The sequence below is a fragment of the Vidua macroura genome, chromosome 2 (assembly GCF_024509145.1).
Source record: "Vidua macroura isolate BioBank_ID:100142 chromosome 2, ASM2450914v1, whole genome shotgun sequence".
Taxonomy (NCBI): domain Eukaryota; kingdom Metazoa; phylum Chordata; class Aves; order Passeriformes; family Viduidae; genus Vidua; species Vidua macroura.
The window spans coordinates 99,326,948-99,343,853 of record NC_071572.1 but is presented as its reverse complement, the minus strand read 5'-3'; the positions used below and the strand labels follow the sequence as shown (position 1 = coordinate 99,343,853).

The 16,906-nt window shown below is 44.7% G+C and overlaps 1 protein-coding gene across 1 annotated transcript in view; it reads left to right on the top strand.

Moving 5' to 3' along the window:
- Positions 1-16,906, top strand: part of SETDB2 (SET domain bifurcated histone lysine methyltransferase 2) — a 45,298-nt gene that overhangs the window by 8,959 nt on the left and 19,433 nt on the right. The window contains exons 8-17 of the mRNA XM_053969818.1: positions 676-845; positions 1,586-1,808; positions 2,688-2,766; positions 3,725-3,818; positions 4,477-4,805; positions 5,437-5,525; positions 6,685-6,878; positions 11,431-11,512; positions 12,849-13,584; positions 14,135-14,214. Of these exons, the coding sequence (XP_053825793.1) occupies positions 676-845; positions 1,586-1,808; positions 2,688-2,766; positions 3,725-3,818; positions 4,477-4,805; positions 5,437-5,525; positions 6,685-6,878; positions 11,431-11,512; positions 12,849-13,584; positions 14,135-14,214 (2,076 nt within the window). The remainder of the gene's footprint in view (positions 1-675; positions 846-1,585; positions 1,809-2,687; positions 2,767-3,724; positions 3,819-4,476; positions 4,806-5,436; positions 5,526-6,684; positions 6,879-11,430; positions 11,513-12,848; positions 13,585-14,134; positions 14,215-16,906) is intronic.

Sequence of the window (16,906 nt, the reverse complement as noted above, 5' to 3'; positions counted from 1 at the left end):
AAGACTCTCCAAAGCCATCCAATGCTTCAAGTGTTTGCCCTTTCTCTTATTCAGCTCCTATGAATTAATAGGTGGCCTGGAGAAGGTGCCAGTTACTTCAGGTGTCTAGGAGAGGAATTATGCAAGGTAGCTTTCTGCAGTAGCCAAAGGCTTGAATCTACAGGCTTGAGGAGCCCCTTTCGGTCCTCTGTGTGATGTTAGTTTTTGGCTGACATGCAGAATTAAAGTTGTCAGAGAACCCAGAAACAGATGCAAAAAAAACCCACAATTATGAGTCCTTTTGGAAATGCTTCATTAGCATGGACAGCTACAATGAAGTCCAGGCATATGTTGTCTTGCTAAAATCAGTTCCAGTATAGAATTAGGTACTTCTTAGGGATTTCTGTTTCTGTGTGATTTACTCCTATAAAACAAAAATATAGCATTTGTTATGCCAAAATGTATGTAATCTTGTGTATACTTATGCCAAAATCTGGCAGACAGACTCTTAAAATTAATGAACCAGCAGTCAAGAAAGTCACACACTTCAGAACATTGCTGCACAACCAGTTTTAGCCTGAGTCTTCATATTTCAGTCCACTGCCTTGTTGATGCTTAGGAGGGGAATTAATAATAGGAACTTTGTTATGCTAATGCATCCATTTATATTGTGCTTTGTTTTTCTTCTCTTGACAGGATTTATGAGTGTAGTGTGTTGTGCAGGTGTGACAAGCTGATGTGTCAGAACAGAGTTGTACAGCATGGCATTCAAGTCAGGCTGCAAGTGTTCAACACGGAGAAGAAGGGCTGGGGTGTCCGCTGCCTGGATGACATTGACAAGGGGACATTTATTTGTACTTACTCAGGTAGCAGGAGGGGAACTGTGAGGACATGTAGCATAATTATTCCTCTCCCATGGTGTGTGCCCTGGATTTTTTTTTGAGAACAGGGAAATACAGGGTTGGAAGAGAAGTGTGTCAATGTAATCTTAACTTGCAATATGATTGATATTAAGAAGAACTTTGAAAAGCTCTGTTATGAGATGGTGACAGACAAACAAATGGAGCAAAAGCTATCTCAGACTGCTGATTTTTTCCCTCACAAATCTGTGCATCCTATGCCAGGGCTAATTTTCCTTCAGTTAAAATAATAGAATTGTTTGGGTTGGAAGGGACCTTAAAAAACATCGAGTTGCATTCCTGCCATGGGCAGGGACACTTTTCACTAGAGCAGGGGACTGAGACCCCCACCCAAAGTGATCTTGAACACTTCCACAGATGGGGCTCTCACAGCTTCTCTGGGCAACTTGTGCCAGTGCCTCCCACATTCACTGTGAAGAAGTTCTTACTAATATCTAATCTAGATATGCTCTCTTTCAGTTTAAAGCCATTGTCCTTTGTCTTATCACTACATGCCCTTGTCTAATTCAGTTTGTACTTCAGCCTATATTGACATCATAGAATTATAGACAGCATTCATAATTTGCTTTCCCAAGTAATGCTCTTGTATTTGTCAATGTAAGTTTGACCTGTGATAGTGAGAGTGTCTCGGCAAACAAGGATTAAAAAAAAAAAAAAAAACAAGAAAACTTTTCTTTTTCTTCCAGGCAGATTAATGAGCAGAGCTGAAGTATTGGGAGATGCTGAACAAAAGCTGAAGGAGAAAAGTGCAATGAATGATAGAGGCCATGACTTTTCTTCCAAAAAAAGAAAACTTGACCTTGATCGTTCAGACTCAGTGATTGAACTAGTGCAGACTGACAAAAATTACATTCTTGAGAATCAGGAATCTTTGTCTCAGACTGTGGATAATGAAAATAAATCAACCCTGTAAGTTCAGCAAAGTAAGCTTAAGCACAACAAAACTAATATTCTGCTAATCTCGAAGTTCTGTTGTATAACTTAGAGTATGTCATCATATGAGGGTGGTGGTTTTTTTTCTTTCTGAACTTCTTTTTAAATTCCCAATTATTTCTTCTAGTGGGACAGAGTTTTCCCTCTATAATAATTTTACTTATGTGTACCACTTGGCATTTTCTAGAAATTCAGTTCATCTCTTGGCTGTACTTGACCTGTTCAGGGCATTAATGGTAATGCTAATTTGAAAGAATTAATAAAATATACTTGAAATAAATTGTTTAAAGATACTTGAAGACACTGAAGGGTTTGATAGTACATCAGCCACCAGCTGTTCTGCCCTTTGCTCCCAGTCTCTAAACCTTTTGTTATTTGTAAAATAACCTTTCCTGCCAGAAACCTTAACCTCTCCTGTTAAGAGTCTGACAACACCTCACTTTTGCAGTGAATATGTTTTCCTAGTTGAAAGCTGTACTGTCAAAACTGTTGAAAGTAGTAGCAGGAAAAGGCAAAGCTCTGTATGTGCTCTATTTTGAGATCATCTGATATAATAATAGTAAAGCAACAGACAGTTTGGTTCTCAGCATGACAACTGGAAAAGGATGTAAAAGCAGCTGCTGGTATCTCTACAAAGTTTGAGCTTTCTTACAAATGCAATAGAGAACCTGGCCTAGGTTCTCAATTCTTAAAGACAAAATACTTACAGAACATGGGGTGAGGCCAGACTGCAGGCTCTGCTGTAGTTCCTCTAGAGAAGAGACTGGAACTAGAGACTGTTAGAGAAATATGTGTTGTGAGAGTTACTTATGGGTCTGTTTGTCTTTTTCATTTCCTTTTGACCTTTCTGTGCAGGGTTCATCTAAAGAACTCAAGTAATGCAACTATGAGAAGGCCTGGAACCAAAACACTTGTTTTTCGCAAGCTAAAAATGGTAATAAGTGGCTTTAACAGATTCATTTTTCACTGTGTTGAATATGTATGTTAACTTGGACATTTTCATCTTGTATATTTAGATAGTTCTAATGACCTTCCTTCATGAGATTGTGTCACACTGTGAGCTAGGCTGTCATGCTGGAAGCTGTATCCCATCCCTTCTCCATTATCAGTCCTTCAGCATGTTCCCCCAGACCGGCACTATCTACTCTCATGGCCTTCCCCTCTCCACCCTTCACTTACACTCCTCAAGAGCCTGAAGTAATTATTCTCCCCCTGCACCCCTTGTGTACAGCGGAGGGGGTCAGAGTGATAATATTTTTGTGATATCTCCCCTAAGAATGGCACAGCAGGGAGAGAAGGAAATTTCACTGTCAGTTTTCTCATACAGTGGCAGAGTTGGGAGAACTGACCTGAATGTGACTCCTGACCTTTCATGAGTGTGAAGTGTTGCCTGCAAACATGTGCAAAGGAGGAAAACTGGTATAAACTTATGCTGTAGGTTTTTACTGGATTCATTGCCCTTAAGAAATGCACATGGAATTTTCATACAAATGTTTTGCAGTGCTGTCCATTCTAGAGGTCCCGTAACTAATTGCCTTTTTGTGATAGGAGAGGAGAAATTGTGCCACATCTGGTCGTTTAATTGAAACTGTGTAAAAAGCATGTTTGGAATTTGGCTCAGCAACTTACAATTATGTTGAAATTGTTGCAACTTAAGCACTTATTTACATGTCTTATTGACTGGGGGACTCTTTCCTGGTTATTATGAAGGAGAATTTGAAATTAAGATAAATGTTGCATTGCAGTAAATGAATTAACTTTTCAAATTCAGCCACAGCTATGCATTACTGTAGCTTTGAAACTTCAGCCTTGGAGTTCTAAAAGCCACTTACTGTGCCCTCTTGGCCCAGAGTTGCATGCAGCACGTCACAGCCTTTTCATTTGATACCCAGGTGCACAGTGCCAGCTCAGATGAAGATAATAGTTCTCAGATTCATCAGTCAAGCAAAACAAAACTCACCAGTGGAACAAAGAAAGGAAAAGAAAGTAGGTTTGCAGAGCTCTATATACTGCATGCTTTGTACAGTTGTGTCCCATCAGGTGATAGACTTTAATATAGACAGTGTGGGCAGGCCAGTTCTTAGAGTAGAACAATGTTGTCTGTAGATGTTCAGACACATTGAACTGTCCAGACAGCAGCTTCTCAAATACTGTGCATTTGTGGGAAAGTCAGCCTTGCAGATCTTGCTGTGTCACACCCAGTACTTGTTCTAGCCAACAAAAATTGAACAGGATATAATACTGGGGTGGAGGGACCTCAAGCTGGAGAGGCAGTTTGAAACTGACACTATTTGCACATGCATCTTGCTTCTATCAGTGATTCTCTTAGGAATTAAGGTGGAGAATGATAAAAAATGCTATGTGGGACAAGTCAGTCTGGAATGGGATTTGAGAAGAGTGAGACACTAGGTCACTCAGAGGCACCTTGAGCAAGTGCTTTAGGCATCACAGCAGTAAACAGTCATTTGTGGGAGGATTGATGAGAGACTTGGAAAAATTGTGTTATAGACTTTTTGATAGCAAGGAAGCTCCTTAGATTTTGGAGGATGTGGGAAAAGTGTGTGGCTAAGAGTTTGGGGCCAAACAAGGGAGAGGGTTTGGCCTTAAATTGGTATTGAGAAATAACATACATGTCCATTGACAGAATCCACCCAGCAGCAGAAGGAAGAACATCCGATGGAAATTGGACAGACTGACTCTGCTGGTGTAGAGAGTGCAGGATGCAGAAGAAAGAGTCTGTTACTGCAGGGTGTTGATTGTGTCAAGTCCAGTGTGCTGGATGACACATGTGTTGTGAGGCCATCCAGCAATGCACCCCTAAAAGCTGACTGCAAAAAAAATAGCAGGCAGCCAAAACAAGATGCACTTTGTGAGGAGTCTGATGGTGATGGGATGCTTCCCAAGAATGCTAATGAAGAAAATATTTACATACTGGATGCCACAAAAGAAGGAAATGTGGGTCGTTTTCTAAATGTAAGTACTAAGTTGCATGGGCTCTCTTTGTTGCCTCTGCAAATACATAATTTACTTATTTAAGCTTTTTTACATAAAGTTTTTTACATAAACAGTGTGGGTGGTGGGCACATGACAAGAGAGGCACATGTGGTGCTCCCTGCCATCACAGGTCTCAGGGCAGTAGGTTGGGTCACACTGGCTGTTCAATTGCCAAGTACCTCCAGCTAAGACAAATAGTTCATAGACACATCTGCAGGTACGCTGCAAATAATTTATTTCTCTTCATTGGCATAAATATGTCTTACAGCAAAGCCCTTGCATATGTTTAAACTGTTCTTCCTTGCAGAGGTATTGTAGTGTTAATATTAGTAGTGCATCTTGCAGAAAGCCTCCTTCTGTTCCCATGAGCGTACACATGTTCCTACATGCACCTGAGTGACCTCTCACATCCTGTACTTGGATGTAATCCATTGCTTGCTCCCTAGCACTGCTGCCCTGGCAATGGCATTGGGTGATAAACTTTCCATGTGGGCTCGAGGAGGGAAGGAAGAAACTACCTTTATTGGTGACAGGTATCTGACACAAAATAGTTTTTTCAGCCAACAATGTGGTGTTGGACTGTTTCTAATTCAGATTTTCTGTTTTACAGCACAGCTGCTGCCCAAATCTCTTTGCACAAAGTGTGTTTGTAGAAACTCACAACAGAAGTTTTCCATGGGTGGCATTCTTCACAAACAGGTGAATTTCTGGAAGTTAAATGTTGTTCATTCAAGGCACTAGAAGGAAAAAAAACACTGCTTGCTTATTAGAGCATAATTGCACTGAGGAGTGGGGCAGATGCTCAGATCATAAAAGCACAAAACTGTCTTATAGGTGACTTCTTATTGTGCACTAAAGGCAGAAGAAATATAGTGATTGGTTATCACTAATGGGTTTTGCTTCAGTTTTGCACTGAAATGTAAAGTAGGGAAGGTTAATTTTGATGTGTCCACTTCAGTGATAATCTTTTTCAGTGGAGAAATAGGTTTAACTCAGCATGGTCATTCAGAAAGCCAAGATCCACTCATCCTACTGTTGTGTCTCAAGGAATGGCCACCAGATCTGGATTGCATAGGGCAGGATTGAGCCCCACAGGATATTAAGGTTGATTCACTTTGTGGGCCAAACAAGCTGGCTTCAGTCCTTGTCCTCAGAGCTGTCAAGACAAGCAGGACTTTGTGTAGCCCAGTATGTGTAGGGGACGTTACAATAGGATACTCAGAGGTGAAAATTTGTTCTGAAAGTAAGAGATGCAGGTATTTCTTTACTGTCTAACAGAAAGAGAAGTACGGAAAGCTGGTGCCAGCAAGACACAGTATGGCAGCAGCTCAACCCAGGAGAGGAAAGATGAATTGTATGAATGAAGTTGGCTGACATGCATGCCAGCAGTAGTACTAGGTGAGAACAGAACAGAGAGGAGAGACTTTGTGCTGACAAACCAGTTCCACGGAACACTGATCTTCTGTGGAGCCTTGCAACTCTGCTCCATACTGACATAGATGTTGTGGATTGCACTGGGAAGTGTCCAAGAACTGTGAAGACAATGCTTTGAAATACATCCAAGAAAGGATTTTGTTTTAGCTAGAGTCTTTCTTGCTCAGGTACTTGGTAGAGAAGTGTAGTGAGGACTGAAGCCACTCTGGAGAGAGATAATAGTGACCAGCAGACACTTAGGGAAGAAGATTGTTGAAGGAGAGTTCCCTTCGCTGGCTCTTCCACTTTCTGGGCATCACCCTTTTACAACTTTTCTAAATTAAGGACTTCATCTGGATCATTGAGCTTAATTGTGTGCCTTCCATCAACGTGCCCAATCACCTTTTTATTTGTTTTACATGTCTGGCCTCTAAACCATCTCAAGTCAGCAAGTCCCAGGCTGCAATTACGTGCTGTATGGAAAGTCCTCATTGTTGGTTGTCAGTCAGCTGCCTAGTAATTCACTGGATGTCCCCTATACCATATCCAGTGAGAAACATCAGAGAATTACTACCTTCTTCACAATATTCATATTTTATTATATTTTCCATCAGTTGTCCCTCAGCATCATAGTCTCAGGTATTTAGTTTGGCATTAATTTTGGACAATGAATTTCCTACCTTAGACATTTCTTCTATTTTACTACCAGAGCAGCTGGTTCCTGAAGAGCATGTGTTTAATTCTGAGTTTTGGGCTTTGTGCATATAGTGCAATTGCATTAAAAGGTAGCCTGTCAGACCAAAGATGACAGTCTGCAACAACATATCTAGAGATCTGTTCAAAGTTCAGTGATACACTGTACATAGGAAAAATAACAAAACTGTGTTTTGTTATTTGTATTCATTTAGATATATCACGTACGTGGTTTTCCCTTTTTTTGGGGGGGGGGTGGGTTTTTGTTTTGGTGTTTTTTGTTTGATTGTTGTTTTGGTTTGGGTTTTTTGTTTTGTTGGCTTTGGTTTTGTTGTGGTTTTTTTTGTTTGATTTTTGTTTCCCAGAATTTCCCTCTAAATTAGAGCACATTGCTTAGACTCCAGCCCTATTGGCAATTCCATAGGAATTTCCGTAGCCAAAGGAGCAGGAGTGTGCCAACAACTCCTTGTATGCCTTGTTTCCTTCCCAACAAGCTGGCTGTGTGATGCTCCCTGCTCCCTACAGTTTTTGGGTTTGCATGTGTGTCAGTGGTGACAAACTGTTAGCACAGTACTGTTTCACTTAGTTCAAGCAAATTAACTATTTTATTTCTTAGACATGTGAAAGCTGGAACTGAACTCACATGGGATTATGGTTATGAAGCTGGAAGCATGCCAGAGACAGAGATTTCCTGTCACTGTGGAGTTCAGAAGTGCAGGAAAAAAACCTTATAGGCAAAGCTTTCCTACTGTCAACACATCTTGTACCTGGGATTTATGTGCTGGAAGGGATGACTACTCAGCAAACAACCCTCAAGTCTGTGGTGCTAATTGCATTCAACTAAAATGCCTTTTATCTGATTATTTTTTTTAATTTACATTTAAATGTCACTTTTGTAGTTTACAGAATTAGAACTGTTTGTCCTACGAACAGGCATCAGACTTTTCCTAGGTAATTTCTGTTCTCCTGGTCTTCTTCCTCCCTGCTTCTAATCCACAAGCAAAGTTCATATTGCACTGGAAAAATTCGTGCTCCATGCCATCTGCAGCAGAGACATCACTGATGAGAGCAACAGTTCCTTGGTGCTTTCTGTACCCCTCCACAGCGCAGAGTTAGCAAAACTCAGGTTTCTGAAATTCATTATGGATGCAAGACTGCCTGTCTGGGCACTTGGAATTGTTTAAATACACCTAAGCCTGTTGCATCCAGTGGGACAAATAGTCCTGGGCAGAGACAGAATTAAATAGAACAGTTCTGCAGAGCTGTGTTTGTGCTAGAAAATGAGCTGGACAAGTCCTGCTGCAGCAGGAGAGAAATGACTGGGTTTTGTTGGATTGCACGCCTCTCCACATTTGTGACACAGAGAAATCCTTGAGAAATCCAATGTACCTCATCTCAGTGCCATATTGTGTATGGGACAGATTGGCCACAGAATTCCTTAGCACATGGTTTGTGGGTAAGAGAGAAACAAGCTACATTAGGAGACACAGAGTGCAGATGCAGGAGGCGGCTCTGAAATGGAGCAAGGGATGGGTGTGCAAGTGTGTGGCTTTTGAATGTGTTGGAGCCTTGAGCAAGCAAGGTGAGCAATTTAGATGCTTGAAGAACCACTGCCAAAAGTTTAAAAAAAAGTGGTTTTATTAAAAATGTTGTAAAAGTAAGACTTAACATAGTTTGATAGTGAAGTTTACTTTGTTACTGCAGAGGATATGATAATGACTTAAAGTTACTAATTCAAAATCTAGTTGCACTGTAGTACAACTGTGCACACTGTGTAGCACACTGTGTGTGACATCAGTCACTTACCAGAAACCTGCAGTTGATCAGGTGTGTCTCAGCCTTGAGGAGTAACACTGAGAGCATCCCAGCTCACAGGGAAATCACTGCCATACAACCAGCTGATTAGCATGAGAGCTAAAAAAAGGCTCACTCAGGCTGTCATTTATGGAATAAAGTGGTTGGCTTGAAGTCAAACTACCCTTGTTGGAGAAGGTAAACATGAGAGTCTTGTACCTGCACCTTTCTTTGTTCCTTGATAAATGAGTCTTGGAAGAACCACCCACTATTCATGTGTTATTTGCATGGTTGGTATCCTAGATTCCAAGTCCATATGCCTCAGTGCTCACCGTGTCACTCTGCTCCTGTAGGGATTTTCAGAGAAATAGTTTGAACAAATGGAGGTCTTGGCCTGGTTGTGTCCAAGCCTATACTGCAAAATTAAAGAGAAGCAGGAACTACTAGTTCTCAGCCCTGAGGCCAAGAGGCAGTGGATGTCCTATGCACACATGGCTTAGGGTTCTGTTTTAATTGGGTTGCATCTGTGCTGTGTAACTGTCTACAAACATGGTATCTGTGGCCCTAAGTGGGTTTTTTTTTAGTTTGTTTTGGATGCTTCAAGCTTAAAAATCATGGAGTTGTATTGCAACACAGGATGTTGTTGGATTTTTTAAGTTTCATTATGCATAAGGAGTTTCAGCCTGTTAAAAGTGGACCTTTTAGCAAGGAAAGTGGACCTCTTCTTTTAGCAAGGAAACCTCTCCTCAGCTTCGGTCCCTTTCATTGCACTTTGGGTTTGTGTGGACTTTCACCACCCATCTTCTGGGATAAATGCAGAAGAGCAGGGTTACCCCAGTGTTGGTGCAGTACTTCTTCAGAAGGTCAGAGCCACTCACTCTTGCCCTGATCAGCCCCTCTGTCACCGCAGCCCCTGTGTGAGCTGAAGACAGCACTCAGCTGGATTACTTTTTGCTTCATTGTAGATGAAGCAAAGCATTTGTCTTCATTGAAGATCTGTCTCTACTCAGAAGGAATGTGCCTTGGGGTATCATCTTTCAGTATTAACCAGAGACATGGCAAAGTCTATGACAAAACCCACAGGTAACCCAGGAGTAGTATTAGCCTTTTAAACAGATGAAAATGCAGAAAACAATTGTGTATGTGCTTGACTTGAACGTGGAAAAGAATATGGGAATGTTTTTAAAGCATCAGGGTGGGGGGAGAAAGAAGGTAAATTTTACTGCTGTTGATTATATATTCCAGATCAGTGGTAGGAATTAATGGTACTGGGCTGGTGAGGAAGAGCCCTGTTTCTTAATGCAGGAAAACAGACCTGATTCAAAAGAGGCATCATTTACTTGCTCCATGTGGTCTGAAACTATTGGAGAGTCTGCTGTGAGTGTAGATGTCACAGAAGGCATGTGTATGAGACAGGGCTTTTTGGCTAGCTGGGTTTATCAGGTCTGTCTCCAGGCTGGTGCTTCTTCATTGTCCTGCTCCAGACCAGATATCATAACTATCCATGAGCAAAATCACCTTACAAGGTGTGATTTCTGCCTGCTTTTGTAGTATTACTAGAACATGTTCTGCTGAGGGTGTCCTGCAAGTATCCTCTGCCGGTGATTACCACAGGAATGCTCACCTGAGTTCTCTGTCTGCTCTGCTGACTGTTCCTCTGTTTGTCACAGCTCACAGATGGAGATATTTCTGAGCACAGCCCCTCGTGTCACCCGTGCTTTATTAGAGCAGTGTGTAGAAGCACCAAGTGCAAGCACTGATGGAAAAACAGGTGAAATATTCCAAGTACTCAAAAGCACCTGTGGAATGACACATATGGGACTCATCAGCCTGTCAGGGGCATCATAAATGAAGAGTGTCTGATGGGAATTAGTTGCATTGAGATGTGAATTGCAGCTCTTACAGTGAGCAAGACAGTTCCTATGGAGGGACAGTAGGGATGTGAGGATGTATAAGGGCTCCATGGTAATAAGTATTAGCACCCAAGATAAGCATACAAATGCAAAGACAGTTGAAGATCACTTACAGCATAAGTATAAAAGAAACTGTACTGGAGCTTGTTAACTGACTTCTTTTTTTTGCCAAAAAAGCACTGAGCATTAATTTCCATCTCTTTCATGGAACAACATGGCTTGATAGCACAACAGTTTGGAGGAAGAGTTCACAAAAGTTTTGGACTTGATTTTCCTCCACAGAGAATTTTTCTTGTGTTGAACAGACTTCTGTTAGGAAGATTTTACTAGTTTAAGATTTATGCACCTGTGGGTGCTTGCATCATGTTGACTCATTTGAGTATAATCTAGGTAATAGATCTGGGAATTGGAATTGTGTAGCAGTATTTGGCTAATAGATATAATCTAATTGCAAGCCTGGACATGGGTTGATTTTAGCTCCAATATGCTGCATCTGGGCAGGTGCAAAGGAATTTGGGAAACCAGCTGGAATGATGCCAGCAGTGCTGAAAAGCCAAAGCTGATCTAGCTGGTAAAGAGAACTGATCTTAAAAGCTCCATGTTGTGTTTGGTGTGGCCTCCTGATGAGCCAGAATATGCCTGTTATTGTGGCTGATGAGCTCACTGGAGGAGGTTCAACAAGACCAAGTGCCAGGTCCTGTACTTGGGTCACAACAACCCTACAAGCTGGGGGAAGAGTGTCTGGAAGGATGCCCAGCAGAAAAGGACCTGGGGGTGTTGGTTGACACCAGCTGAACCTGAGTGTGCCCAGGTGGCCAAGAAGGCCAATGGCATCCTGGCCTGTGTGAGAAACGAAGCCCACTCCTCCATATGGTAAGAGTTCAATAAGGGATAATAAGATCCCACGGATCAACAAAGCAAAAGTAACAGCGCTATGTGCATGGCAACGGCCAAAAGCACACCCAATTCTGTAGCAAGCAGTCCTTTATACTGTTGCAGTTGCATTACTTCGCCAAATGACTTTGCACATTTCTCACAGCCTGTTTACCACAACTCTGCCTCAGGCTGTCACAGCATTGCCTAAGTCCACAGCTACAGTCCATCAGGGAAGCAGTCCAGGGTGGTCTTCTGATGCCACTCTAGACTTGGTATTCTCCTTTTATGGTATTTTGTTCTCTTCCTTTGCTATCTTGGTGTTATAAGTAACCATGTAGTTGTTGGCTTTCACTAATTATATATTGGCTTTTGCAAATTACTAAAGTGGATGCTGTGTTGTGCATTACAATGTTAACTTTTGCAGAAGTAGCTGTAGTTGTGAAATAATAACGAATACTTTTATTTTTGTAACTAACTGACAATAATGAGAATAACTCAGATATGAAGTACTTGTGGAAATAGCTAAAACCATCTGCATGGTCAGATAACATTTAAGGAACAGATGGGATGAGGACCCCTGCTACTGACCCTTCGACTATCAATAACTCTCACCTGCTGAAACCACGGAACAGAGGGAGTTGTGGGGAACTGACCCACAAAACCACATCCACGATTACTGCATGTACTCTAAAAAGGCGGGCTAGTGGTCAAACCAAGCTAAAGAATTCCCAGAACATGTAAACGAGTTCAAAGAAATGTTCGAACATGTATAATCTTTAAGAATATGTATTTGACCAATGCAATAGAAAAAGTATATAAGAAGAGTTACTATGGTCAGCTGATGTGCCTCGGGCCGTAGCCAAGCACCCAGTGCTGTTACTGATTTTCCCCTTTTATCCCGTATTAAAATTCTAAACATTTTGAAAAGTGGGGTTCATTTCTCACACCTGTATCAGCAATAGTGTGGCCAGCAGGACCAGAGCAGTGATTGTACCCCTGTACTTGACCCTGGTGAGGCCACACCTCAAATCCTGTCTTCAGTTTTGGGCCCCTAAAATCAGGAAGGACGTGGAGGGGCTGGAGCGTGTCCAGAGAAGGGCAGCAGAGCTGGGGAAAGGTCAGGAGCACGCGTCCTGTGCGGAGCTGCTGAGGAAGCTGGGGGTGCTTATTCTGGAGAAAAGGAGGCTCCCGGGTGACCCTACCCCTCTATAGAACTGCCTGAAAGGAAGGCGTAGCCAGCGCGGGGTCGGCATCTTCCCCCTAGCAACAAGTGACAGGAAGCTCCAGCCGGGGAGGCTTAGCTTGGACGGTAGTTCTGTGATTCTTTGAAAAGTGAGCGCGGGGCTAGGGGGGATGCAGGATATCGCCTTTCCCATGGTGAAAGCCCTCGGGAAATGGCTGCTCGCCGGCGGCCCGCGGCACTGCCTGGCACGGGTCTGGAACCCGGCCATCGGATCCGTGACCCCGGCCCGCCCGGGGTGGTCCGGCCACGCCTCCCTGACCACGTGACGGGCGCCTCAGGGGCGCGCCTTCCCGCCAGCCACGCCAGGGCCGCGGCCAATCAGCGCCGCGCGGTGTGCGGGGCGGAGCAACGGCCGGCGCCACCGCGCATGCTCCGTGCCCCGGCCGGGCGCGCTCACTTCCGCGCGGGAGAGTTGAGGGCGGGGGAGGGGGCGGCGGGAGTGACGGCTCGCGCGGGCCGCGCTGTGCCGCGAGCGGGCGGTAAGTGCCACCGCGGGCACGCGGGGCGGGGGGAGCGCGGAGCCTCCTCAGCGCCGGCCCCGCACCCCCGCTCCCCCCGCAGTGCCAGTGAGTGGAGCCGGCCGGGGCTCGGGCTGAGCGGAGGGGGCGGGGGGGCCGTGAGGCGGCACCGCGGGCCCGAGGGTATTAGGAAGAAGTTATTTGCTCGTGAGAGTGGCGAGGCACCGGCACGAGCTCCCCAGAAAAGCTGTGGGTATCTGGTCTCTGGCGGTGTTCAGGGCCGGGTTGGATGGGGCTCTGAGCAGCCCAGTCTAGCGAAAGGTGCCCTGCCCACGGCGGGGGCTTGGAACGAGATGCTGTCAAGTGAGGTGATCAGAAAGACAGCTTTATTTGTTCGTTCTTCTTCCTTACAAAATCTGGATGTGTTTGTTCTGTAATAACATACGGATGAAAATGGGGAGGTGAGTGTTGGTCGTGTCTAGCTATGAAATGTCCAGTCGTGCTTCTTTCCCCACAAAGCACAAATGAGGGACACAGTGAGTGTGGGCTAACAGGTGTGTGATTTCTTTCTTCCTACTTCCATAGATCCAATCCTGCACTGTGCTGAAAGGAAGAGGAGAGCAGAGCAGGAGCTGGGGCAGTGGGTTTCAATAGCACGCTGGAATTCAGGGGACTTGGGTTCTTTTCCTTACTCCCTATGGATATACTAAGAGATTCTGTGCCTTAGCCTCCTCCTGTGTAAAAGGATATTTACATACAAGAATGCTTTCAGAACTGGGTCTGGAGAGGAAGTACTTAGACAAACTGGTAACGGTTCAGCAGGATTGCTGAATCTGAAAGTGATACAAGCCCTGCGCTCTTGCCAGCACTGTTCTTCCTTTTTACTTTCTGTTTCCTCTCTGGTTTTCTTCCCTTTAGTCGCTGTTGTGTAAAAAGAAAGAAGCGAAACCAGCAGCCCTCCTTCTAGGAAATGGCGCAGGTTCAGGAGGAGCAGCCAGGTGTGACTGCTCTCTCAGCTGTTGCTCTGCCTTCCGTTTTGCAGCGTCATTTGTCCTGTCATGAGCGGAGGGCAGCAGAAGGGCCCTCAAATCTTACAGCTGAATTAGGCCCCCTGCATTCCCTGTGGTGGTGACAGTGGACGCGAAGGGTTGCAGAAGGACTTTGGGACAGCAAGGGATTGACTGTAAAACAGCAGGTGAAAATCCAGCATTGATAAGTGGAAGATTACGTATGTGGCAGAGAAACAACCATGACACTGATGCCCTCCCTACTTAATCTGATGCCACTTAAGAAAGAGATCTGGTGAACTGTAATACTGGTCTGGTTGACAGGGTGGTATTGGTACATTATTTGGACTTGATGATCTCAGAGGTCTTTCCCAACCTAATTGATTTTGTGACAAGTATGTGACTCTCACTGAAAGGTGTCCGTTCACACAGAACCTGTGGATCTGTCCCTATGATTTCTGTCTTGAATTCTCTCCCTGCAGTTAGGTACAAATCAGGGTACTTTTGTACCTTCCATTGTTTGTAGTCACATTGCACAGAATACCCCAGAGGTGCAGTTGGTGCAAAATATTTCCTGATAAGCAAGGGAAAGAACAAGGCCACACAGCTCTCACGCTGCCTCACATTCCTCTCCAGATGCATGGCAGCACAAACCACCAGCCCTCCACCCAATTTTGTTTGCTCCGATCACCGTGGGCCCCACTGCTTGTTGAGCTTTGTGGGTTTTTTTACTACTTTATGCTTCCAACAGTAGTTCTCTGGAAGTGTCAGCTCTGTGCTCAGAAGCAGGCTAAAATGTGATTGAAATAGTGAGAATTATTAAGGAAAGAAGGAAAATACAGAGTGATGTTGGGACTTTGTAGTGTAAATGGTAACCCATCCTTTTGGAGGTGGTATGCTCCTCTTTGAGTTTAGCCAGAAGACTATAGAGAAGGGATGGAGAAATGACAGAGGTGAAAAAAAACTGCAGACCAGCTTCTGTACAAAGAAGAGCTAAATAGTTTCAGATTCCTCAACTTTACAAAGAGACAGCAGGAGAAACTGTAACAGAGCAATGCTGTCATGAGTGCTACTGAAAGAATGGAGCAAGGATTTCTTGCCTTTTCAGACAGATCCAAGTGTTTCAAATGGAATCCCTGAGTGGCAAGCTTAAGCCCTGCAAAAGCAAGGCATTGTTCAGATGAGACGTGAAACTGGAAACCTGCCCTTAGCCTATCCCTTCCTGCGTAGGAGCAGCCAGCCAGCTCCACTGCCCCGTTTAGCTCCATATCCTCTTCCTGGTAGTACTCTGTAGCAGAAAGCTCAGGAAGAGCACAGGCTCCTGTGGAGGTATGTCAGGTTTGCATGGCCAGGTTTGGGTGGTGGAGGCCTGCAGGGGTGGCTTCAGTGAGAAGCTGCTGGAAGCTTCCCCCATGTCCAGCAGAGCCAATGCCAGCCAGCTCCAGGACTGACCCTCTGCTGGCCAAAGTTGAGCCCAGCAGGAATGATAGTAATGCCTCTGTGGTAACATATTTAAGAAGAAAAGAAAAAAAGTTATTGGGCAGATTTAATTGTGGGCAGAGAGGAGTGGGGTGGGAATATGTGAGAGGAGCAACTCTGCAGACACCGAGGTCAGTGGAGAAGGAGAGAGGGTCAGGAGGTGCTTCAGGTGCCAGAGCTGGGATTTCCCTGCAGCCCCTGGTGCAGACCATGGTGATGCAGGATGTGTCCCTGCAGCCCAGGGAGGTCCATGGGATTCAGAGATCCACCCACAGCCTGAGAGGAGGCTGTGACTCCATGGGAGGCCCATGCTGGAGCAGGGTCCTGGCAGGGACTTGCAGACCCATGGAGAGGGAGCTCACCCTGGAGCAGGTTGTGCCTGAAGGACTTCATTCCATGGGAGAGTGATCTATGTTGGAGCAGTTAATGGAGAACTGTTGTTCAGGGAATGGACTCACTGAGAAGTTTGTGGAGGACTATTTCTATTGGGAGGGACCCCACACTGAAGCAGGGGAAGGACTCTCCTTGAGTGTGGTAGGAACAATGAGTGATGGACTGACCATAACCCGCATTCTCCATCTCCCTGTGCCTCTTGTGGGAAGGAGATAGAGTTTGGAAAGAAGGGAGGGGTGAGGGCAAGGTGGTTTTAAAATCCATTATACTTCTCATTATCCTGCTCTGATTTTGTTAGTAATAAATTCAATTCATTATCCCCAAGCTGAGTCTGCTTTGCCTGTGATGGTGTTTGGTGAGGGATCTCTCCCCCTCCTTAACCCATGAACCCTTTGTTATATTTTCTCTCCCCATCCAGCTGTGGAGGGGAGTGATGAAGTGGCTCAGGGGAGTTCCTGGCATCCAGCCAGGGCTGACCCACCACAGGGGGACAGGATACAGGGCTAAACAGGGACATAGATGCAGGCTGGCTGCTTCTGCACAGAGGAATGGCCAAGAGCTGGACTTACACTGCTTCAGGATTCCTAGAAAGGTGCTGGAGTGACCCCAAGGTTGACCATGGCTAAGTGTCTTCTGGCCTCCATAAGCACCAGGATTTCTTGGGAGCCTGTAAGAACACCGGGGACTGTAGACTCCATGTTTAGCCCCTTCCTTAAAAATTTCCTAGAGCTGGATCCTCTGACTGGGCCTGAGCAGGGCCTATGTGTCTGCATTGATTCCAGATATTGGTTTGGTGCTGAGAGCTTTTCCT